The following is a 24,935-nucleotide window of genomic DNA, read 5'->3' as shown; positions in this document are numbered from 1 at the left end:
AGATTGGCTTTTTGCGTCACTACCCACTGCAGCATAGGATGAGTGGAATTAACACCAGTCAAGTAGAAATTAGGCCGTGCTCGGTGCGTGGGTCCACCAACGCGCAGGGAAGCTGCGCTCGTTTTTCCTTCCCTTAGCATCCACAGTGGATCGCTACGGAGAGCAATTCTTCCCGCGGACCGGCAGGAGGCGCTGCGGCAACTGCCCACTGACCCTCAAGATTCGGGGATACAGCCTGGCGCTCCTCCAGGCCCCGCCCACCCAGCCCTCTGCCCCACCTATCAGCCCCTCCCTCTTCTCCCCGCCCCCGGGTCACCTGGGTCTCCCCAAGGGTCTCTACGACCCGGAAGCACTGTTGCTTCTTGTAGTTCTCCTAGGTCTTGAGCTCTCCTTTCTTCCTGACCACTTTAGGCCACTTCAGGTGTCTCTGGTGGTCATGTTCACAGCTAAACCGTTTCTTATCCCATGCCCAGAAGGGCTGTGAGTTCAACCATTAGCCTGGACACTCACCTCATTATTGTTAATAGTTTTATTTATTTTTATTTCTTCTTGTCCATGGGAAGATTGATATAGAGGGAAAAAAAAGCAAATTCTGTAGTGTTTTTCGTTTGTTTGTTTTGTGCGAGACCCGGAACTTGACCTTGGGGCCTGGGCTCTGAGACTAGTGCTTCTACCCCTTGAGCCACACCTCCACTTCTGGCTTTTATTTATTTTTAAAATGTTTTGGTTGTTAACTGGAGAAAGGAGTCTCAAAGACTTTGCAGTCCCAGCTGGCTTGAAACTGTGATTTCATATCTCAGCCTTCTGACTAGGTAGGATTACAGTCATGAGACACTGGCACCCAACTTTCATAGAAATTTTAAACACAAAACCATATACTATGTATGTTAATACCGATTGAGTACCCTTTATCCAAAATTTTAAGACCAGAAGTATTTCAGATTTTACACATACTTAGATATAATTTTCAAATATTTGTATATACATGGGATCCAAGTCTATAAACTGTGTTTAATTAATAATCATTGTTTCAAGCTGGGTGCTTAATCCTAGCTACTCAGGAAGCAGAGATCTGAGGACCTTGTTTCAAAGCCAGCTTGAGCAGGAAGTTGATTAGTTTCTTATCCCAATTAACCACCAAAGAGCTGCAAGTAGACCTGTGGCTCAAGTGGTGGAGCTCTAGCCTTGAGCACAAAAGCTCAGGGACAGCACCCTGGCCCTAAGTTCAAGCCTCAAGACCAGCATGCGTGCATGTGCATGCACACACACATACACACACACAAAATAATTGTTTCATATATGCTATATACATACAGCCTAAAGGTCATTTTATCATTTTGCAATGTATCTGTGCACTTGTATTTTGACTTTAGTCCCATGAAGTGAGATGTGGAATTTTCCTGTGTGCAGGCAACATGTCACAGCTCAAAACATTGTGTGTGTGTGTGTGTGTGTGTGTGTGTGTGTGTGTTTTAAGCCAGATGCTGATGGCTCATACCTGTAATCTTAGCTATTCAGGAGGCTGAAATCTGAGGACCATGATTCAAAGCCAGCCTGGACAGAAAACTGTGAGACTTTATCTCCAGTTAATCAGCCAAAAGCCAGAAATGAAGATATGGCTCAAGTTGTTAAGCCCTAGCCATGAGCAAAATTGAGAGGGCAAGGCCCTGAGTTCAAGCCCTAGTATTTGCGCCAAAAGGAAAAAAAGAAAGGTTCCTGTAAATACATGTGGTATTTAATGTGCATCCATATTAAAAAGAAGGCTAACAATTATACACAACTATTCTAGATAGTGGTTACATTTGAGGAAGGGGGGTGAAGAAAGATTCTTCAAAATATATCTCCAAAGATACTACATTTATTAAATCTAGTTACAGGTATCATTGGTTCTAATATTATGAAACATAACTGAAGGTCTGAATCACTCTGTCTGTATGGGTTAAAGCCTCCATCCCAAGTAGAGAAATTGGAGCTTCCCAGAGAAGCAGGCCAATCAGCACGCTAGCAGGAGTGGAGGATATGGATTATCTGAAGGAAATGCAACTTCACATCTGGTCTTCTAGAAAAACCCCAAATTCGCACAGCTGGGGCGTAGCTCAGATGGCAGAGCTCCTGCTTAGCAACCTTGAGGCTCTGAGTTCAATCTCCAGTACTGCCAAAAGAAAAAGAAAAAAAGAAAAGCACTCATAATAAATTCTAAAAGAAAATTGAGAATACCTTTGTGAAGGAGAAACAAAGCTAGGTGCCAGTGTCTTGGCTACTAAGGAGAGCTGAGATCTGAGTGCCATAATGCAAAGTCAGCCTGGGCAGGAAAGTGTTTGAGATCACCAATTTATGAGCAAAACAACCAGAAGTAGAGCTGTGCTCAAGTGGTTGAATACCAGCTTTCAGTGAAAAAACTAAGGGACAGTGCCCATGTTTTGAGTTCAAACCTCGTGCACATGCGCACAGACACACAGATCCTGGAAATAGAGGCAATGTCGGATGGTTCAAAGTAGTTCTCAATGCTCGTGATGCTCATTCCTCCCCTACCTTGACAGGGGATAGGACAGGAGAGTCTGTAACAAAAGGCAGACATGAAACTGGGCAACTTCGAGACCAAGTCATAAAAGGCACTGTAGTTTTCTGTCTGTTGTCTGTCAGGGTTGCTAGATTTAGGAACTAGCTGTGGTAATACCTATGCAGTCCTACTAGAAAGGTTCCCTGATAAGGAACTGAGGCCAGGTAAAGAAGACCCCTACCTATGAATCTTCCAGGTGACTGCAGCTCAACTGTTGCTTTATTTATATATTTATTTAGTGCCAGTCCTGAAGCTTGAACTCAGTGCCTGGGTACTGTCCTCTACCTTTTGTGTTCAAGGCTAACACTCTACCACTTGAGCCACAGCTCCACTTCTGACTTTTTGGTGGCTAAATGGAGAAAGGAGCCTCACAGACTTTCCTGCCTGGGCTGGCTTTGAAACTGCGATCCTCAGTTCTCTGCCTCCTGAGTAGCTAGGCTTATGGGCGTGAGCCACCAGTGCCTAGCTTCCTTCTGCTTTCTTGATCCTTCTGTCTCAGCCTCCCAAGAGATAGGGTTACAGGTGTGCACCACCACATCTGGAAGGGCAGCTTTCTTTGAGAGGACTTCAGCCTGTGTGAACTGGGATCTCTATTATCTCATTCTCTTGAGCTGCCCATTGGAGAGAAAATTCTAGAAGAGGAGTGTCAGAAAGAAACTCAGTGAGCTCAGCCTACTTCACTCTCCAGAGCATACACAAAGCAAGACAGTAGCTTGAGAATTGAGACCTGAAGTGACCAAGAAGAACCTAGATATCTTTGTAAGTATACAAAGCAGATTATACAAGTAGAAGATCACATTTGTCTAATTTGAATAAAGGAAAGAAAGCCACACACTCCGCCACCACGTGAGATGGGAGAGGGATCAAACAAAATGTCAGGGTGGTTATCTCTGGGTGGCAAAGTAGAAGACGTTGGTTTTGTCATTTTGCTTGTGAGTTGGTTTTGTTTTTGTTTTTCATTTTTCTGCCAAGGACAGTAGGCATGTGGCCCTTGGGCTGGCCTGCAATGGAAGGGCTGGGTTTTAAGTTCTGTTTCCACCTTGGATGAATTGCAAGTGACCTTGGACAATGTATTTAACCTTTCAGTGTCCAAATCCCTCAACTGCAAAATGAGAGGACTAATGGCTGTGATCTCACAGGGCTATTGAGAGAATTCAAGACTTCACAGAGTGCCTGGCACATAGCAAACCACACAGACACTGGTATGATATGGGTTTTTTTGTTGTTGTATGTTTGTTTTTTTGGTACCAGCCCTGGGGCTTAAACGGAGGATCTGGGCACTATCCCTTAGCTTTTTTGCAAGGCTAGCACTCTATATCTTGAGTCACAGTTCCACTCCTGGATTAAAAAAAAAAAAAGTTAATAAATGTCTCACTGACTTTCTAGCCTGGGCAAGAAAGCCTCAGATTTCAGCCTCTTAAATGGCTAGGAGTTACAGGTGTGAGTCACCTGTGCCCAGAAACTGGTGTGATATTTATTTATTTTATCCTGAGCCTTGAATTCTGGGCCTGGGCACTGTCCTTGAGCTTCTTTTTGCTCAAGGCTAGAGCTCTACCACTTGAGCCACAGCTCTACTTCTGGCTTCTTGTGGTTAAATGGCGATAAGAGTCTTACACACTTTCCTGCCCAGGCTGGCTTCAAACCATGATCCTCAGATCTCAGCACATGAGTAGCTAGGATTACAGGGGTGAGTCGTTCGTGTATTGCGCCTCTAAAGTCATTTATAGTTTCAAGGCTAAGAACCCCTCATGTGATCCATCACTAAAGGAAGATTGTGTACATTTAGATCATGGACAGACTTGGTGGTGGGCATCTGTGATCCCAGCTACTTGGGAGACTGAGGCAGGAGGCTGGATTTAGCTCAGGAGTTCAGGACCAGCCTGAGAAACATAGTGTCTTGTCTGGGTCTCTTGGGTCTGGGATTTTGACTATAGCTAAGTGTTGTCTCTTTAGCAGCAAGAACTGAATCTACCAACAGAGGGCGAAAGTAGCAAACCCAAAATGCAGGTTATTAGAAACATCCTTTTCCTCTATTAGTGCTAATAAACGTTTTTGATGGAGTAACCCCTAAAAAATTTTCTAGAAATCTATGTAACTCTTGAAAAGTTATCAGAGGGGCGTATAATATATTTTACAATTAAAAATAATTTCCAGGGCTGGCATATTGCAAATAGTAACAGTTTAAAATAAAACAGTTATATCATTCTTTTAAATATATCCAGTAAAGTATAAATGCCACTATCATTTGATACTATCGTGTATTTAAAAATGTAAGATCAAGCTATTCTTTAATAATTGGAACCTTTGATTCTTTCCTTTTCTCTATTTCTATTCCTTTTATTCCTTCCACACATAAATTTCTAATATGCTTCAATGGTAAACTTTTCAAAATTTTTTTGTACTTTTATTTACTACCATGCTTCCCAACACAAAAAATGCAAATTTAAAGTGAAAATTAAAATTTCTTATGCCAGGCATAGTGATTCACTTTTGTAATCTCAGTACTCTAGAAACTCTAGAGTTTCAAGCTGGACTGAACTACATAAATAAGTAAATGAAATTTAGAAAGAAAGTCAAGTTTTACTAAGTTTTCTTCAGAATTGACTATCACTCTATTTGACATTAGTACAACATATTACAGATGGCACAAATATATTACAAGGCTCTTTTGTGGGGAGGTAAGATACTGAGGTTTGAACTCAGGGACTTATACTTGCTAGCCTGGCACTCTATCACCTCAGCCACACCTCCATCCTTGGTTACTTTGGAGATAGATTCTCACAACTTTCTTTTTGCCTGGGCTGGCTGGGCTGGAACTGTAATCCTTCATATTTCAATTTACTGAGTATCTAGGATTACCTGTACCTGGCTGTTACAATATTGTAACATAGTATAGTTTTTGTTTGTTTGTTTGTTTCCAGAGCTGAGGACTGAACTCAGGGCCTTGCACTTGCCAGGCAGGCACTCTTCTGCTGAGCTAAACCCTCAGCCCTCCCTCCCTCCCTCTCTCTCTCTCTCTCTCTGGTCATGGGGCTTGAACTCTGGGCACTGTCCCTCAGGTCTTCCACTTGAGCCACAGCACCACTTCTGGCTTTTTCTGCTTATGTTGTACTGAGGAATCGAACCTAGGGCCTCATGCATGCAAGGCAAGTGCTCTACCACTGAGCCACCTTCCCAGCCCATGTCTTACCTTTGGTCCTTGAGAACCTTTTACACCTTAGGCAATGTCCTTTATTGTCATTCAACAGGAATAAGATGACTTTGTGTGTGTGTGTGTGGCAATGATGGTGAGAAAACACAAGGAACCCCAAAGAAAGGCCCAGTCCATGGGCTTTTCCCCCAGCAGGGCAGTTTTAACAAGAAACTTAAAGATTGGGACCTATCCCTTAAACTACTGGTCACATGTCCCCTTGGAAAGCCTTCCCACACTGGGAGTAGAGTCACCACTCAATCAGATCAAGTATTTCCTCAGGGCCCAGAGCACACAGCACCATCCCTGCCAGGTCCTTTGCTTAGATGTACATAGTGGCAGGGGACTAGGTTACAGATCAAAGTTTAGCCAAGGGAGGTCTCAGGTGGGAATCTGTACAAAGTAGAAAACAGAAAAAGAAATTCGTAGACAGGTGCCAGTGTGCCTAGGTAGTCATGAGACAGAAATCTGAAGACTGCAGTTCAAAGCCAGCCTGGGTAGGAAAGTCTATTTGACTCTTTTAATTTAAAAAATATGATTTATTTATTTTTTTTTTTTTGATGATCCTGGGGCTTGAACTCAAGGTGTGGGCTCTGTCCTTTAGCCCCTCTGTGCTCAAGGCTAATGCTCTACCACTTGAGCCACAGCACTACTTCCAGCTTTATTGAGTAGTTTATTGGGGAAATAGTCTCATGGACTTTCCTGGCTTCGAACTGCGATCTTCAGCCTCCTGAGCAGCTAGGAAATACAGGCACGAGCTACCATCGCCTGGCTGGAAGATTCTTACCTCTGTTTAACCACCAAAAAGCCAAACCTGAAGCTGTGGCTCAAGTGGTAGAACACTAGCCTTGAGCAAAAAAAGCTGAGAAACAGCACCCAAGCCCTGAATTCAAGCATACTTGTGGGCACTGTTTGTGTTTTAATGTTTTATAATGTCTAGGATAGTCCAGGCAGATGAGCAGCATAGCTCAATAGCTATGTATATATAAACCATATAAGATGATGCTAAGCAAAATGAACTCCAAAATATAGAAACAAAAAATGTTTTATATTAGGTTTAAGTGTTTTTATTCTTAGTGTTATGTAACGTTGCTATATAGTTGTCTTACCTGGCTCACTGCAGTCATTAACAGCTCTTTGGATTCCATTTTTAGCAAGCTCTTTAAGTAGAACTTGAATGTGAGAAAATTAAAATGGAATGCTATCTGGCCTGGGAGCTTGACTCTAATAGTAGAGGGCCTACCTAGCAAGTACAAGGCCTTAAGTTCAATCCATAATACTGCCAAAAATATAAACAAAGGAAAAGGACAAAGGGAACAAATACTAGTAATAAATCAATAAAAAAGAAAAGAAACACGGATGGTTGGACACTGGTGGCTCATGCCTGTAATCTTAGCTACTCAGGAGGCTGAGATCTGAGGACTCTGATTCAAGGCCAGTCTCAGCAGGAAAGTCCATGAAACTCTTATGTTCAATAAACTACTGAAAAAGCTGGATGTAGAGCTGTGATTCAATTAGTTCGCAAAATAAGCTCAGAGTGTCTAGGCCCTCAGTTCAAGCCCTAGGACACACACACACACACACACACACACACACACACACCTCCAAAAAACCCAGGAATGGTTTATCATTGAATGCACCTTGAGTCTCTGTCTTTTAAAGATCATTCAAGACCATGATGTCTGATCTTAACAGTTGTGCAATAGAATGGTGTGTGTGTGTGTGTGTGTGTGTGTGTGTGTGTGTGTGTGTGTGCCCATTTTGTTGTTATTGTAACAAAATACCTGAGATTGGATACTAATGAAGAAAAGAGGTTTATTCAGGTCATAGTTTGAGAGGCTGAAAAATCCAAACAGCATAGCAGTGGCTGTGGTGAAGGTTACTTTGGCTGTATCACTCAGGACAGTGAGTGGTAATAGCAGGGGTGTGTACACAAAGGGGAGATGGCATGGCCAGATAGGGAGCTGAAGATAGGGAGCTGCTTTAGGACCAGGCACCAACTTTTATAACCATTGGCTTTCTGAGGAGCTTGGAGTACCATGGGCTCTAACTTAGTCCTTTCCAAGCCCTCCCCCCAACTTTGACCTCCCATTAGGTCACTCATCAGTTCTCCCTCACCACTCTGATGGCCAGACTTCCGTTACATCAAATGCTGGAGGATGCAAACATCTGACCAGCAGCTTCCTGGCATATAGGATAAGCTTTAGGATTTGGCATGTGTACCTTCAAATCCTGGTTATAGAAATGCAGGCTTCTTATCTATAAATACTGATAAGAACAATGTCTAGCTTGTTTTTCTTTGATTGGGAGCAGATACATAATGTATTACAAAGTCTAACAGGGCAAGGCATTCATTCTTGGTTTTTTTTTTAATGTATGTGCATGTGCGTGGGTGTGCATGGGTGCACGCACTGATACTGGGACTTGAACTCAGGGGCCTCTGAGAATTCTTCCTTAAGGCTAGCTCTACCACTTCAACCACAGCTCCACATCTGGCTTTTTTGGTGGTTTATTGGAGATAAGAGTCTCGTGGACTGTTCTGCTCAGGCTGGCTATGTACAAACCAGAATTCTCAGATTTCAGCCTCCTGAGTAGTTAGGATAATAGGTGTGAGTCATTCACTAGTGCTTAGCTAGTGAGTGTTCATTCTTGTAGTGGTCCTTGGAACATGTGTCTTTATGTTGCTGTGGGATAGGCTCCAAGTCTTGACTTGCAGTCTGGCTCTCCTTCTAGTTCCTGTGGGGCCTTAGGGAAGTCCTTTCCCCACTGGGGTATGGTCACCCCTGGTATCCAATATAAGCATTACACTGCTGTTTCTGAAGTCCTGTCTAGCTTGAAGTTCTAACTCCTCACCTGCTATAACCTGGCTACTCAGAATGACTGCCTGCTGCAGAGACCCGCTTCAGGTGAACCTGTCCCTGACCTGGGACCCCATAGCTGCTTTTTTTGTGTATGTACCAGTCCTAGGACTTGAACTCAGGGCCTGGGAGCTGTCCATTTGCTTTTGTGCTCAAGGATAGGGCTCTACAGGTTGAGCCACAGCTCAAAATTGGAGATAAGAGTCTTACAGACTTTCCTTTGAACTGCAATCCTCCTCAGATCTCACCATTCTCAGTAGCTGGGATTAGAGGCACGAGCCACAGGCACCTGGCTACAAATCTGCTTTTGTATTTTTTTTTTTTTTTTTTTGGTCCGGTCATGGGGCCTGAACTCTGGGCCTGGGCGCTGTCCCTCAGCTCTTCAGCTCAAGGCTAGCACTCTACCACTTGAGCCACAGCGCCACTTCCGGCTTTTTTCTTTTTGCTTATGTGGTGCTGAGGAATCGAACCCAGGGCCTCAAGACATGCAAGGCAAGCGCTCTACCACTGAGCCACCTTCCCAGCCCCCTGCTTTTGTATTTTTTGTTGTTGGTGGTGGTGGTCACATTTGCTTTTAACAAGATCCCTAGAAGATTTCTTGTGCACTTCTGTAGGAAAGCTTTGCTCTGCTTTGCCTGATGAAATTAACCTGAGGCCTGGGTATGTGGCTCTGTGGTAGACTGCTTACTAAAAGATTGATCAATCAATCATGAACCAATTTAAGGCTCCTTAGAGGAAGACCCAAACAACTAGAATCACCAGAAAGGCAGAAATCTTGTGGACTCTTGGGGTTAAGGGGCTCCCAGAGTTTTAGAAACTGTGTTCTTCATATGTGACTCCTTACCTCTGACAACATAAAATTTATATTCATTTTTAATATTCTGTCCTGAGGACAGCAGGCAGAGTGCATTTGCTAGTTGAGCAGTAAGCAATGGTGCAGGCCAGGTGTTTCTGTCCCTTAATTATCTGACACTCAGGATCCTGTATTTCTGTCCCTGTAAGTCTGTGGGAGTAATTTTCCCTCTCACTGTTCATATGAACTCTTTGGCTTTGGGAGGGTTACATGGCCATTTGAACCTCTATTACCCTATCTGAAGAAAGAGGATAAAGAGGGTATTGTGAAATTAAGGAGCTGACTGCTCTTAGCACATCCTGGAATATAGTAGCTCTAGAAAAACAGAAGTATAACATTTGTGAATAGTAAGTAATGGGTAATATATTATTATGGTCATATCATTTTTGGTGGTACTGGGGTTTGAACTCAGGGGTTTGCTCTTGCCAGGCAGGTGCTTTACCACTGGTACTCTATCCTCAGCCTTTTTTGCCTTCTGTTATTCTTCCTCTTATTCTCAGCCTCCCAAGTAGGCATGGACTACTGGCATCAGCATGTTAAAAGTTGGTTTAAAAAGAAAATCTAACAGTTTGACTTTCTTAGAATTTTTGTATTTCTCTTTACATTGTTCATGTGTGTTCTATCCTTTCTTTTAATTAAAGCCTTTTGCACATCTATCATTTTTTTTAAAAGTTGCCAGTTTGCTAATTCCTACATTCCTGCTCTATGTGGCTGTGGTTTTGATGAGTATTCGGTCACTTCCAACTGTGTCTTTTCCTTTTAGTATGCCTTGTAATTTTTCTGCAAATGGCCTGTGGAGATGAGTTCCTGAAAGCAATCTCTGGTCCTGTGATGCTTTTATTTAGGCAGTACTGGGGACTAAATCTCAGTCTTGTGCTTGCTAAGCTATGACCCGAGCACTGAGCCTGCGGTTTTTGGACTTTCTGTTTTCTGTTTCTGTCTGGTTCTGGGCTTGAATCTCAGTTGTGACTTACTTCCCTTTCCTGGGGTTTTGACAGTGGGATTGTGTGGTGGTTGTTATTGAGCTGGAGACAACAGAGATTCTGATTAAAGGATTTCTTTTTTTGTTGTCGGTCATAGGGCATCAACTCTGGGCCCGGATACTGTCCCTGAGCTATTCAGCTCAAAGCTAGTGCTCTACCACTTGAGCCACAGCACCACTTTCAGTTTTCTGAGTGGCTTATTGGAGATAAGAGTCTCACAACCTTTCCTGACCGAGCTGGCTTCCAACTGAGACCCTCCAATCACAGCCTCCTAGTAGCTAGGATTACAGGCGTGAGCCACTGGGGCACAGCTATTTATTTATTTATTTTTTGTTGGTCATGGGGCTTGGACTCTGGGCCTGGGTGCTGTCCCTCAGCTCTTCAGCTCAAGGCAAGCGCTCTACCACTTGAGCCACAGTGCCAATTGTTTTTTTAAATATATGTTTCAGGGATCCTGGTAACTCCTAGGGTTCTCAGCTTTGTTTTTATGTTAGCACATCAGCATGAGATCAAAGTACTCCATCTAAAAAGCCAGAAGTGGTGTTTTAGCTATCAAAAAAGCTGAAAGTGGAGCTATGACCCAAGTTGTAAAATGCTACCATTGAGTAGAAAAGCACAAGCATATTTCCCAGACCCTGAGTTTAGGCCCCAGGACTAGCTTACCTTTGCGTGCATGCACACACACACACACACACACACACACACACACACACACACATGCCCCTGCTGTCAAAGGTAGCCATATCCTGATCCATGGAACCTCTTGATATGCTGCTTTACATGGTACAGGGACTGTGTAGATGTAATTGCATTAAGGAGCTTGAGATTATCCTAGAAATAGGTGTGCAAATTGGGATCTCAAAGGTCATTAGAAGATGAGGGCAAAGAATCAAAGTCAGAAAGAAAGAAAGGAAGAAAGAGAGAGAAAGAAAAAACAAAAAGAAAAGAGTGAAGAAAGGAGGGAAGGAAAAGGAAAGGAAAAGAAAAAAGAAAAAGATGAAGTTCTTTTTTTTTTGTAAATCATGATTTTGGAGGTGTAAAGTACCAACACTTTGGTATGAGCTCTGGTGAGGGCATCCTTAGCTGTACCACATCACAGCAGATGGCATAGTAGCAGAAGCTCTTGTGGGCAGAAGAGGACACAGGAAGACTGGAGGCTGGAGCACAGGGCGGAGTCAGGCTTGCTCTTGTATAACAACTTACTCTCACAAGAACAACTCACTCCATGAGTGAATCTCAATCCCTCCTGTGAAGAGTGTCCTCAGTGACTTTCCAGAAGACTACTTTCTACACCTAAGGACTAAGCTCCAAAATGTAAACCCCTGGGGAACACACTCAAACTATATCTAGCACTCAGGGACACAAGATGGAGAGAGCTACAAGCCAAGGACCACAGGTATTTCTAGAGGCTGGAAAAATAAGTCAATTCTCTCTCTTGAAGCTTCCAGAAGGAATGCAGTGTCAGTCCTGCTCACATCTCTGATTAAGCCCCATGAAGCACATTTCTGACTTCTGACATCTGTAAGATAATGTGTGTTGTGAGCCAGTAAGATTGTGATCATGTGTTACAGCAGCCATCCAGTCTAGAAATACTAACTGTGAATGCACAAAACTGATTCAAGAAGAGGGAGGAAAACCGTGAATAGACCAGACCAGTAGTTCAGCCCCCCCCCCCCCCCCCATTGCTACAAGGAAAATACTGGATACTAGTGCCCTTATGAAGAAAAGAGATGTATTTAGGCGTATGACAGTTCAGGAGATTCAAGAGCAAGATGGTAACATTTGCTCAGCTCTGGTAAGGCCCTTCTGGCTCCATTACAATGTGGCTCATGGTGAGGGTGGGTACAGGCAAAATTGAGAGCTGACATAAAGAGATGAGGGACTCAGCAGTCAGGCTTGCTTGTAACAACCCACTCTTATGAGGAGCTAACTGGGATCCTGAGACAACTGCATTAATCCCTTCCAAGACCTTGTATTCCAGTGACCTACTTAGCTTGCATTAGGCTTCAACTCCTAAAGATTTCACAGTGAGGAAGCAAGTACCAGCCCATGAGCATTCTTCTTCTGCCCCCACCTTTCTTTCCTTCTTTCTCTTCTTTTTTCTTTCTTTCTTCTTTTAAACTATTTTTTTAAAGTTCACGAATATCAATTGTACGAGAGTTTCACTATGATCATTCCTTAGATAACACATAGACTTTTGGGAGACCCTCCCACCATATCCAAACCACAGGAATTAGCAAATTTAAAAGGCATAAATTTTCTATCCTTGTTACTTTTTTCCTTTATTTTATATTTATTATTTTTATTAATTATGTTTTGCCATTCCAGGGACTTGAACTCAGTCCTGGGTACTGTCCCTGAGCATTTGTGTTCAAGGCTAGCCCTCTACTACTTGAGCCACAGCTCAGATTCCAGTTTTTTATGGTCTCTTGACTGGGCTGGCTTTGAACCACAATTCTCAGATTTCAGCCTCCTGAGTAGCTAGGGTTACAGGTGTGAGCCACAGGTGTCCAGCTTTACCTATGTTTTAAGAGGCAGATACGGTGTGTTGCCCCGGCTGGGCTGTAATTTCTGGTTCAAACTACTGTCTTAACCCCTTCTTCAGGTTCCCTAGTGTTAGAATTACAGGCTTGTGCCACCATGCCCAGACACTTTTGATTATTTTAATCCTAAGAAGATGAAAATTTGATCTTCTTTCCTTTCCTTCCTTCCTTCCTTCCTTCCTTCCTTCCTTCCCTTCCCTTCCCTTCCTTCCTCTCTCCTTCCTTCCTTCCTTCCTTCCTTTCTTTCTTCCTTTCTTTCTTTCTTTCTTTCTTTCTTTCTTTCTTTCTTTCTTTCTTTCTTTCTTTCTTTCTTTCTTTCTTTCTTTCTTTCTTTCTTTCTTTCCTTCCTTCCTTCTTTCTTTCTCTCTTTTTCTTTCTTTCTCTCTTTTTCCTTTTCTTTCTTGCCCTCCCTCGTTCCCTCCCTTCTTTTCTTCTTCTTTCATCTCTGCTGATACTGGGCCTGTGCACTACCCCTGAACTTTTTTTGCTCAAGGCCAGCACTTAAGTCACACATTCACTTCTGGCTTTTTGGTGGTTAATTAGATATAATCTCTTGGACTTTCCTGCCCAGGCTGGCTTCGAACCCTGACCCTGCATCAGATCTGAGTAGCTAGGATTACAGGCATGAGTCATCGTTGCCCCGGCCGCTCTTCCCTAATTTGCACAGTTTTTCAAACTTTTCTTCCCGAGTGCAGGAGTTCACCGGCCTTTACAAAACCTGCGGGGATCCACAGGGGTGCAGGGTGCCCAGAGATCGTCCAAGGTCACAGGCTGGCTGGCGGCGCGCTCCGGCGGGCGCAGGGCGGGCCGGGGGGTGGGGTGGGGGGGGCGGGGGGGGGGCGGCCAGGGGCGGGGACTGCAGCGGGGACCGGCCCAGAGCCGTCCCGGGCCATCTGCATCCGCTCTTCCCGCCAGCACCGTGCAGAACGCATGGAGTCTACGGTGGAGCCGGCGTCCGGGCCCGGCAGCTCAGAGACTTCCGAGCGCCGCGGGCTGCGCAGCTTGCAGCTGTCCAACGTCCGAGAGGAGCTGCGGGCGCTGCTGGTCCTGGCGGGGCCCGCGGTGAGTCAGGTGGCCTCGGTGGCTGGCCAGTCCCCGTGGGATGGGAGCCCAATGGTCGTACTGCAGTGACTTTGACGGGGAGGGAACAGAGCCGCACCGCGGGGAGAGCCAGGCTGGGGTCCCCGCGCCTCCGCGTGCGTCCCCGCTGCCAACGGCCCCCCGCCGGGCGCAGCAGGCACCGCTGGCACCGCTGGGAACGCTGCGCGCGCGCCAGCGGCGCCGTGCGCACTGGGGGCCCGGGAGCTGCGCGCCGGAGGGGACTCTCTCTCCCTAGTGGCTCTCTGCGCGAGGATTCCTGCGAACCAACCAAAAGTTGCCTGACCTTCTGAACACTAAGAACTTGGTTTCTTTGCCCGTCAAGTTGGACAGCTAAGCAATGACCACCCCCGAGGCACGGGGTAGGGGGACGAGTTTGGAAATCCACATGTTTGGGATCTAGAATCAGCCTCAGCAAAGGGAGCTGGGGGGCGGGGGGAGGGGGAGGGAGGCATCCTTCACTGAGCTTCCCTCCCTGCCAATCATTGTGTTCAAAATTCAGATTTTTAATGTGGGTTTCTTTGGGGTTGAGGTGTTCTTTTCAATGGGATCGCTTTTTTTTTTTTTTTAATTATTGTTTTTTGACCATTACTAAGGCTTGAATTCAGGGCCTGGGGGCTCTGGTGCCCTACCACTTGAGCTCCTCCTCCACTTCTGGTTTTTTGGTGATTAATTGGAGAGATGAGTCTCATTGACTTTCCTGCTTAGGCTGGTTTTGAACCTGGATCCTCAGATCTTAACTTCCTGGCAGGAGCCACTGGTGCCTGACCTTTCATTTATTTATTTATTTTCTGCCAGTCCTGGGGCTTGAACTCTGGGCCTGGGCACTGTCCCTCAGCTCTTCAGCTCAAGGCTAGCACTCTACCACCTGAGCCACAGCATCACTTCTAGCTTTTTCTGTTTATGTGGTACTGAGGAATCGAACCCAGGGCTTCATGCATGCTAGGCATGTACTCTACCACTAGACCACATTCCCAGCCCCTGACTTGGTTTTTTTAAAAAATGTTATTATAAAGGTGATGTACAGAGGGGTTACTTTTTCCGGTAACAAGTACATTTCTTTTTGGACAATGTTACAGATTTTTTTTTTTTAAATCATTAGGCTAGATGTCTTTCTGCCTTATCTCTAAGAAGTAAAGTATGTGGGGGGGGGGGAGGGGGAAGGGACCAACAAAACCCACAACTCATGTAATCAGATTCCTTCTCCTGCCAGCTGTGGTGGTATTGGAGGTCAGAGGTAGGAGGGTAGCTTGCAGAAGAGGCCAGGTGTGTCTGAGGGGTGAATATGCTTTTGGCCAGGCACCCTGGGGGGAGGTGACAGGCTATCCTGTCCCAATGATGAGCCTGCTGTTTGTGGGACATGATGGTTAACACAGCGGTTTGCAGTCAGCAAGACAATGCCAGAGACAAAACCGAAAGATGAAAAAAAAAGGTTGTCCTGTACATAAACTTGCCATCCTCTCCCACAGACCAGAGAACTGGTTTGGAGTCTTCGGATCTGGGACTTGTTTAGTGCCCTACTTTGATCTGTGGGCTTAGGAGTGGAAGGTATGCATAATTAGGCAGTCTTGGCCATACTATGGTCTGGTTGGTGATTATCTTAGTCTTGCCCCTGCAATGACTCAGACAAGCCAGTTCTCATGAGATGATTGCCCTGCTTGGCCCACCGCCTCAGTTTCCATCATGGGGTAATTGATCCACTTAGGGGATGATCCCATCATGGGGTGATTTATCTTGGAGGCTTTGCCTTTCCTAGAATCCAAGGTGACTACAGATTTAGAACAGTGGGGATTTTTGGTATCTCTTCTCAAAGAGAAGACCCTCAGGTCTAGAATAGGATGTCATCAAAGCTGAGAGTAAAGGCCATTAGTTATCTTTCTACCTTTAGCCTTGAAGTGGGCCATCTCATATTTTAACGTGTGTGTGTGTGTGTGTGTGTGTGTGTGTGTGTGTGTGTGTGTGTGTTTTCTGGTACTGAGGCTTGAACTCAGCACCTCAAGTTCTCACTTGGCTTTTTTGCTCAAGAATAGCACTGTATCATCTGACCCACAGCTACACTTTCAACTTTTCTTCTGGTTAATTAGATAAGAATCTTAACAGAACTTTCTGCCTGGGCTGGCTTTGAATCTCAGTCCTCAGATCTCAGCCTCCTAAGTAGCTAGGATGATAGGCATGAGCCACAAGTATCTGGCAACCTTGTATTTTAGACAGACATCCCTGAAGGCCTCTATGTGGAGCTGGGCAGGAATCAGACCCAAGGTAAAGAAGAGATGTGAAATGAAGGCAGAGAGGCCAGGCTATAAGAAGACACTACAGCAATGTACTGAGCTGTGTTGTTCATTGCATCTTCCTTGCCTTTTTCCTCTGTGCTGTGGACACTCTGGGGTGGGGTGGAGTAGCCCTGTTTAACCCAGTGGCTGGGATGTACTTTGTGCTCCAGAGACTCCGTCTTGAGTGTAAGGTCCGAGCCTGGTCAGGTGACTGGACTGAGCTGCCTCGAATGTACAAGGAGGAGGCTGTTTCTAAGCACCATTTTGTTCCTTCCAATGATGATCTTTTGCTGCTATGAGTAGATTCTCAGGCCTCCCTGGAGTGGGGGGGGGGGGGTGGATGACTGTCCCCTTCCTCCTAGAGCTCTAATTGGCCACTGGGCAGGCAGCAAGTCCTGGAGAGTCCCCTCCTCAAGCTTCTGGGTTGTGGACCTTCTCCTCACTACCAGCTTTATGTATTGCTGCCTGGCCAAAAGATGAGCAGAAATCCTAGATGAAAATACAGATGCATAGTCAGCTCACTTGTGTATGTGTGTGTATGTGTGCACATGTGAGTGTACATAGGTGCATAGGTGCACACACAGCTGAGGATTGAGCAGATTTAGCACAGAACCTTAAACATACTAAGTGCATATTCTCTCCCTCTCTCTGAGTTCTACCACAAGCCCTTACCCTGGCAGTTTCTATCAGTTATTTGGCTTTGTCCAGGCCAAATAGCATGCCTTCTGTTAGCACAGTTCCAAAGACTCTACAGATTCTCTAAGTCTGGATTTTAGGGGCTTGTACCTTTACTGGGTGATCATGGGGTAAGCATGAAGAATATTTTGAAGACTGGTACAGGTGGCTCATACCTATAATGTTAATGACTCAGGGGAGAGGGAGGGAAGGAGAGAGGGAGGGAGGAAGGGAGGGAGGGAGGGAGAAAGAGAGAGAGAGAGAGAGAGATCTGAGGATCACAGTTCTAAGCCAGCCCAGGCAGACAGTTCTGAATATTGAGGTTCGAAGCCAGCTTGGGCACACAAGTCCCAGAGACTCTCATCTTCAAATAACCAGCAGGAAGCTGGAAGTGAAGTTGTGGCTCAAGAGATAGAATACCAGCCTTGAATGAAAAAAGCCAAATGAAAACTTAAGGCTCTGAGTTCAAGCCCCAGTACCAGACATAGATGAATGAATGAGTGAATGAGTAAATAAATAGATATCCAGTGTCCCTTGATGAACCCACAGCAAATGTCTGTAAGGGAAGTAAACACCTCAGTCACAGCTTGGGGGTCCTAGAATGAATCTAGGGGACTCCGTGGGCTTGAGCTTCACATTCTACTGAATCAGGCCTTTCATGTCACATTTCCTCTCTTGCTGAGGATGGAACCCAGGGCATTTTACCTCTGAACTACACCCCCGGACCACAACCCCTCCATTTTCATTCTTCTCTTACTAATTTATTTATTTATGGGCTGATATTAGGATTTGATCTCAGGACCTTAGGCTCTTACTTGACTTTTTCATTCAAGGCTGGCACTCTACCACTTGAACCATACCTCTCGTTAATTGGAGATAATCTCTCAGCTTTGTCTGGCTTATCTCTTCTTGTTTGTTTTATTTGTTTATTTTTTTGTGGTACTGGAGATTGAATCCTGGGGCCTTGTGTTTGTTCTCTACCAGTTGAGCCAAGCCTCAGCCCTTTTATTTTTGAGACAGGCTCTTGTTAATTTTCCTCAGGCTGGCTTGAAACTTGAGATCCTCCTACTAGAGAGGAGGGAAATTTCCAAGTAGCTGAGATTACAAGCATGTGCCACCATGCCTGGCTAATGGCTAATCCCCTCTTTTCTTATTGAGCCTTATTTCTGTGATACAAAAAAAAAATGTTCTCTGTTTAGAAGCTGGAGACTGTGTTTGAAATGAAATTCACACTCAGTTTCTGTAATAGAGGAGCGTACCTGGGTTGGGGCTTGAAGAAAGATATGATTCCTACAGACAAGTGTGCAAGTGTGCACACATTCACACCCACCCACACTGACACCTACAATTACACACACACACATACAGTCATACACACTCACATATACTCACATAGGAACAGGCCATTCCCATGTTCAAGTTCTCCATCCGTCACTGGGGTTGAGAACTGCCCTTCTACAGTTGTAGGCCCTGGGAAGGACATAGCATTCATCTTGCATTGTCAAAGTTCAGGAACCTGGTGACAGGAATTTTGGGGGTGGTTGCAGCCCCAGCAGACAGGTTATGATGGGACAGGTGGAAGCCAGCAATGGAAACTCATCACTGGAATCCAAGAAGGAAGGGCCCTTGAGTCAGCACAAAGAAGCCCATTTTGAAGGGCTGTGAGAGGTGGCACTGTGGCTGGACCAACAGCAAATGTGACATCTGGAGGCCTGGGCCTTTGTGAGGGCCCCGTGGGGCAGGTGCAGCAAGTCCTCAGGCATCTGCCTGTTCCCTCTTATTGGGAGGGGCTTCAGATGAGCCTTCTCATGGGCCACGTGACTTTCCTGAGATTGAGACATTGGGTTGCTGGGTCAGGCAGGCAGGGGCAGGAGAGGGTTTAAAATTAACCTGTAGAAATAAGCTAGTGTCTACTGGCCAGTGGACTTGTGGGGAAGTATGGTTCAGTATTCCAGCAGATGAATGTGTCCTTATACCTGAGCTTTTGTAGCATTAAAGAATTAGAGCCAAGTGTTGTGGCTCACACCTATAATCCTGTTTACTTGGGAGGCTGAGTTGGGGAGAAGAGCAAAAAGTTTGTGAGGCTCTCCTCCATCTCAACCAATGCAATGCCTGTCATCCTGGCTATATGGGGAATGTGAATAGGAGGATCATGGTCTAAGCTGGCCTAGGCAAACAGCAAGTCCTTACTTAAAAAAATAAATGGTAGCAGGGCACCAGTGGCTCACGCCTGTAATCCTATCTAGTCAGGAGGCTGAGATCTGAGGATCATGATTTGAAGCCAGCTGAGGCAGAAAAGTTCCAATGAGCCTCTTATCTCCAATTAACCACTCAAAAACTGGAAAAGGCGCTGTAGCTCAAAGTGGTAGAGCACTGGCCTTGAGCAAAAGAGCTCAGGGACAGCACCCAGGCCTTGAATTTAAGCCCCATGACTGACAAAAAAAACAAATGAACAAAAAACCCAAAATGCAAACGGGTACATAAAGGGCAGGGTATGGCTTATGTGGTAGAGTACCAGCCTAGCCAGCATAAGGTCTTGAGTTCAAATTCTGGTACCATGAAAAAAAGAAATAATAATAATAGAGATTCTCAGCAGACTGGTAGCATTTTACCTGGGCATCCAGGACCTTACTGGAATTCACTTGGAGCACTTATTTCTACCTCAGCCTTTGCTTCACTGTGAGATGCCCTGCTTGCTGACACAAGCTCTTATTATTGAAGGCTTTTTTTTTTTTTGTACTGGTCCTGGGGCTTGAATTTAGAGTCTGAGCTTTTTTGCTTAAGGATAGAGTTCAACTACTTGATCCACAGCTCCACTTCTGCCTTTTTCACTGGCACCTGGAGAAGGCTCTGTTCTCTGTGGATCTGTTCACTAGGATCTGGGAGAACAGAGGGCTCAACTTAGATGCAAGCGCCAAACTTTTCAGAAGAAATTTAATGTGTTCTATAGCCTGAGACACTGGAGTGGAAAAAAAAAAGTGGTTTTTGGACCAACTGAGAGGTTAGTTAGTAGGTTGAGGAATGCAATTGGGCTGGGCACCAGGCCTGTAATCCTAGCTGCTCAGGAGGCTGAAATCTGAGGATCATGGTTCAAAGCCAGCCTGGGCAGGAAAGTCTATGAGACTCTTATCTCCAGTAAAACTAGAAAACTGGAAGTGATGCTGTGGCTCAAGTGGTAGAGCACTCGCCTTGAGCTGAAGATCTCAGGGACAGCCGAAGCCCAGAGTTCAAGCCCCATGACTAACAAAAAAAAGGGAGCGGGGGAGCCGGGCACGGGTGGCTCACACCTGTAATCCTAGCTACTCAGGAGGCTGAGATCTGAGGATCTGTGTTCAAAGCCAGCCTGGGCAGCAAAGTCTGTGAGCTTCTTTTCTCCAATAAACCACCAGAAAATGGGAAGTGGCACTGTGGCTCAAGTGGTAGAGTGCTCACCTTGAGCTGAAGAGCCCAGGGACAGCGCCCAAGCCCAGAGTTCAAGCCCCATGACCGACCAAAAAAAAGGGGAGGGGAGGGGTAGTTGGGGAGGTGGGAAGGAAAGGATGGTGGGGAAAAACAAAGGAGGAAGCAACAATGCTCAATAGGAAATGTGCTCTTTACCTTACTCATGTAACTGTAACCCCTCTGTACAGTATTTTTACAATAAAAAAGTATTAAAAATAAAAATGGTTCTGGCAGAAAGAAAAAATATTTCTAAGTAGAAAAATAAGGAATGCAATTGGGTAGGAGAAATAATTCCTAATATTCCATATCATAATAAGATAACTAGATGATCCCATATTTCAAAATAGCTTGGTATATGTGTGTGTGTATGTGTGTGTATGTGTGTGTGTGTGTGTGTGTGTGTGTGTGTGTGTGTGTGTGTACCAGGGCTTGAACTCAGAGTCTCATGCTCATTCAACTTTCTTGCTCATGGCTGGTACTCTACCACTTAAGTCAACCCTCAGCCTGGCTTTTCACTAGTTAGTTGAAGATGGAGTCTCTCAGACTATTTTTGCTGAGGTTGGCTTGCAACTCAGGTCCTTTGGGTGTTCAACTCTTCAGTAACTGGGATAACAAGTATAAGCCACCAGGGCTTGGCAACTAGCAAGATTTTTAATGTTCCCCATATATCATAAAGAAGGTGATAAATGTGTTAAACATCCTGGAGCTTGTCACTGCGCAGGTTATATTGTATTGAAATGTCACACCAACTCCACAAGTATGTTCAATTTTATGTGCCAACTATAAAGTGTTAAAAAATACAGATTTTTTTTTTTAGCTGAGATTGGTGGCACTTGCCTTGTAATTCTAGCACTTGGGAGGCTGAGACAGGAAAATTGAAAGTGGAGGCTAGCCTGAGCAACTTAGACTTCGTGTCCAAATTAAAAGAACTTTTTTCCCCTTTGGTTTGAGACAGGATCTTACTAGATGGCTCACGCTGGCCTGAAACTTGCCATATATAACCCAGGATGGTCTTAAACTCACCATTCTCTTCTCCCTGATTCTGTAGTGATGGGGTTTATAGGTGTGAATTGCCAAGACTGACTCACAAAATACATTTTTAATTTTTTCATTTTTATATTATTGTGCCAATACGGGAGCTTGAACTTAGGCTCTCGAGTCTTGTTTGGCTTTTACACCAAAGTTGGTGCTCTACCTCTTGAGTCACATTTCCACTTCTGGCTTTTTGTTAGTTAATTGGAGATATGAGTCTCACAGACTTTTCTATCCAGGGCAGCTTCCAATGGGAATCCTCAGATCTCAACCTTCCGAATAGCTAAGATTACAGGCATGAGTCACCAGTTCCTGACTTAAAGAAATTTTTTTAAGAGACTGATGATGTCGTTCAGTAGTAGAATATTTGTCTAGCATGTATAAGGCTCTGAATTCAATTCCCAGATAAAATAGTATTCCCAGAATGAATACTAAAATAGTATTCTGGGAATACTATTTTACAATTTCAGTAAGTTCCTAGGATATAGCAAATCTGACAACAGCTCCCTTGAAGCTAGGTTTCTTTGCCTTCCATTGGAGATGGTGGTAGGGGTGGCCGGATTGGGGGGTGGGTAGAGGGGTTGGGTACTGTTGCCTTGGAGAGTGTGGTCATTGGTTCTCATCTTGCCTCCTCTTCTTTCTCTTCTAAGTTCTTGGCCCAGCTGATGATGTTCCTGATCAGTTTCATAAGTTCAGTGTTCTGCGGGCACCTGGGCAAGCTAGAGCTGGATGCAGTCACTCTGGCAATTGCAGTACGTATGGGGCTTTCCACAGGGGTCTATGAAAGCTGTGTGTATATGGTTCCTCATACTGCTGTAACAAGTAGCCTCAGCTCAATGGCTTAAACTATACCAGTGTATTCTTTGGAGGTCAGAAAATTGAAACAGGTTTCACAGGGCTAAAGTCAAAGTGTTAAGCAAAATTGCAGCCTTAATGAATAACTCTTCTTGCTAGGGTTAAAATGGAGACATCTTCGAGAGCACTATATTCTCTCTACCACATCACCTGATTTACCATCTGTGAAGCTCTGGTCCCGGTTGTTGGCCCTATGTGTGGGAGAGGAGAGTTGTAAAAGGACATTAGAGTCTGACGACATCTGAAGGCACAGATTCCCCCTGACCCATCCACTCTGCCCCTCAGTCCAAACTAGTTTCCAAACCCGAAATTGAGAGACACTCCAAATCTTCAAGAGTGACTGCAGACCCCAGAGACCAGGGGTCTTTGTCCATCCAGGGGCTTAATGTGTATCAGAGGTTGTCAACCAGCCATGTAAGCCCCACGGTCCTGCTAACTTGTTTGGTTTGGCTAGCTTGGTTTGGTATCTAGAACAATAGATAACATCAGTGGCTTTCATCCCCTTAGCCTCCCTTCTGCTCTACTACTTGAGCCATGCCTCCAGTTTCACCTTTTTGCTGGTTAATTGGAGGTAAGAGTCTTAAAGATCTGTTGTCGAGGTTGGTTGGCTCCAAACCTTGACACTAATGTCTCAGCTTTTTGAGTAGCTAGGATTGTAGAGTCACTGGGGTCCAACTCCATTCAGGTTTTTAACCCCGACCAGATAAGTGGGATCTCCCTTATCCAAAATGCTCAGGGAAGTTTTTTTTTTTTAAATGCTGGAATTTTTTGGCATGAAACTTTTTGAATGTCAAGTCAGCTCTAGAGTTTCACAATCCAGCTTGGAATATGGATTTTCTATTAGAGTCGACAAAATGGCAGTTACCCTTGAGCACATGAACTTACCCCAAACTGCTGCTGTGCCAGACTTCTTTCCCTTTGGAAGTATCTATGACAGGGAGAACACATGTCAAGGACTTAACAAAAAGTCTGTGTTTCAAGCTACAGGCTAGATTTTGTGTCCCTCTCTGAGCTTGTGAATGTGCTTGGGGTTGGCTCAGTTGATTTGAGCAAGGGCCCCAGGCTTCAGGAAGATGATGAAATGGGCTTGTGAATGTTGGAGGAGGAGCTTGACTGGCTTTGGCCAGCAGGGACAGAGAGCTGGACTTCCCTTCCCTCTTTAACTCTGCTGGCCTTATCCTTGGATTATTTTCAGATCATCAATGTCACTGGCATTTCAGTGGGACATGGCTTATCTTCTGCTTGTGACACTCTCATCTCTCAGGTAAGTAGAAGTGGTCGCATTCTCACAGTGACCCCAGAATATTTCTTGAATATAGATGGAAGAATTCCACTAACCAGAGAGAGAGAGAGAGAGAGAAAATTACTTATACAAACAGATGAAAGAACCTAAGCAGGAAGTCTTTATAACACTGTATCAGCCACCTAAACCTGTTTTCCTCATTTGCTGTCTTTGTAATGTAGATAGGTATATCTATCTATCTGTCTGTCTGTCTGTTGTCTGTCTGTCTATCTATCTGTCATGCTGTGTGTGTGTGTGTGTGTGTGTGTGTGTGTGTGTGTGTGTGTGCGCACGCGCATGCGCACGCGCGCCATACTAAGGCTTGAACTCAGGGCCTTGGCACTGCCCCTTAGCTTTTTCTGCTTCAAGCTCACTAGCTACTCAAGAGGCTGAGATCTGAGGATCTCTTTTTAAAGCCAGCCCAGACAGGAAAAGTCCATGGGATAATTATATCTCCAATGAGCCACCAAAAAGCTGGAAATGGAGCTGTGGCTCAAGTGGTAGAACACCAGCCTTTTCAATAGGCAAAGATAAAGGAAACAGGAGAGGAGCAGTGGGAATGGTAAATGAGTCAGTGGATGGATTACATTTTTCAGTCATCATTGACTTACTTTGCATTCTATGGGTAAATATTTTATTATCCTGGACTTTTTTTTTTTTTTTGGTCGGTTGTGAGTCTTTAACTCTGGGCCTGGGTGCTGTCCCTGAGCTCTTCAGCTCAGGGTTAATGCTCTACCACTTGAGCCACAGGACCACTTCCAGCTTTTTCTGTTTTTGTGGTGCTAAGGAATTGAACCCAGGCCTCATGCATGTGAGGGAAGCACTCTACCACTTAGACACCTTCCCAGCCCCACCTGGACTATTTTATGACTAATTAGTGTGCCATTTAAAAAGAAAAATCTTAAAGTCAGTGATATTTTTTTCTAAATAAAATATCTCTAGAATAAAAAACAGCAACCGACAACAAAACCCCCTAAATGAAAAAGCACTGGTTGAATGGGGGACATGGCTCAGGGGTAGAATCTTTGTCTGATAATCACAAGGCCTTGACTTTAAACCAAAAATGCTGCAAAGAGTCAGACAAGCCATATTTTAAATTTTGACTTTGGATCTCTCCTAGGCTAACAGTACTATCCAGTACTTTCTTTTCTAGTGATACTGAGTGGTTGCAGCGAGCTGCCGGTCCATTCACTCTGTGGCCTTTCTTGCCATGGTACCTCTTCCCTAAGAAGATGGCAAAGTCTCTAAGTGCACCTGTCCCTTTTTTTTTTGTGCTGGTTGTGGGGCCTGACTTT

At 44.8% G+C, this 24,935-nt stretch overlaps 1 protein-coding gene across 4 annotated transcripts in view; it reads left to right on the top strand.

Annotated features, from left to right (window-relative positions):
• Positions 1–13,881: 13,881 nt before the first annotated feature.
• Slc47a1 (solute carrier family 47 member 1) overlaps positions 13,882–24,935 on the top strand; it is a 54,529-nt gene continuing 43,475 nt past the window's right edge. For all 4 annotated transcript variants that reach the window (XR_006146735.1, XM_042673841.1, XM_042673842.1 and 1 more), the window contains exons 1-3: positions 13,882–14,049; positions 22,154–22,255; positions 23,554–23,622. Coding sequence is in view for 3 of the 4 variants with exons in the window: in XM_042673841.1 (XP_042529775.1) it covers positions 13,918–14,049; positions 22,154–22,255; positions 23,554–23,622 (303 nt within the window). In the remaining variant the exon portion in view is untranslated. The remainder of the gene's footprint in view (positions 14,050–22,153; positions 22,256–23,553; positions 23,623–24,935) is intronic.

This window comes from Dipodomys spectabilis, unplaced genomic scaffold (assembly GCF_019054845.1).
Source record: "Dipodomys spectabilis isolate Male_0828 unplaced genomic scaffold, ASM1905484v1 ptg000018l, whole genome shotgun sequence".
NCBI classification, from domain to species: Eukaryota; Metazoa; Chordata; class Mammalia; order Rodentia; family Heteromyidae; genus Dipodomys; species Dipodomys spectabilis.
Note: the sequence above shows the minus strand (reverse complement) of the source record. Positions and strands in the feature narration are given on the sequence as shown.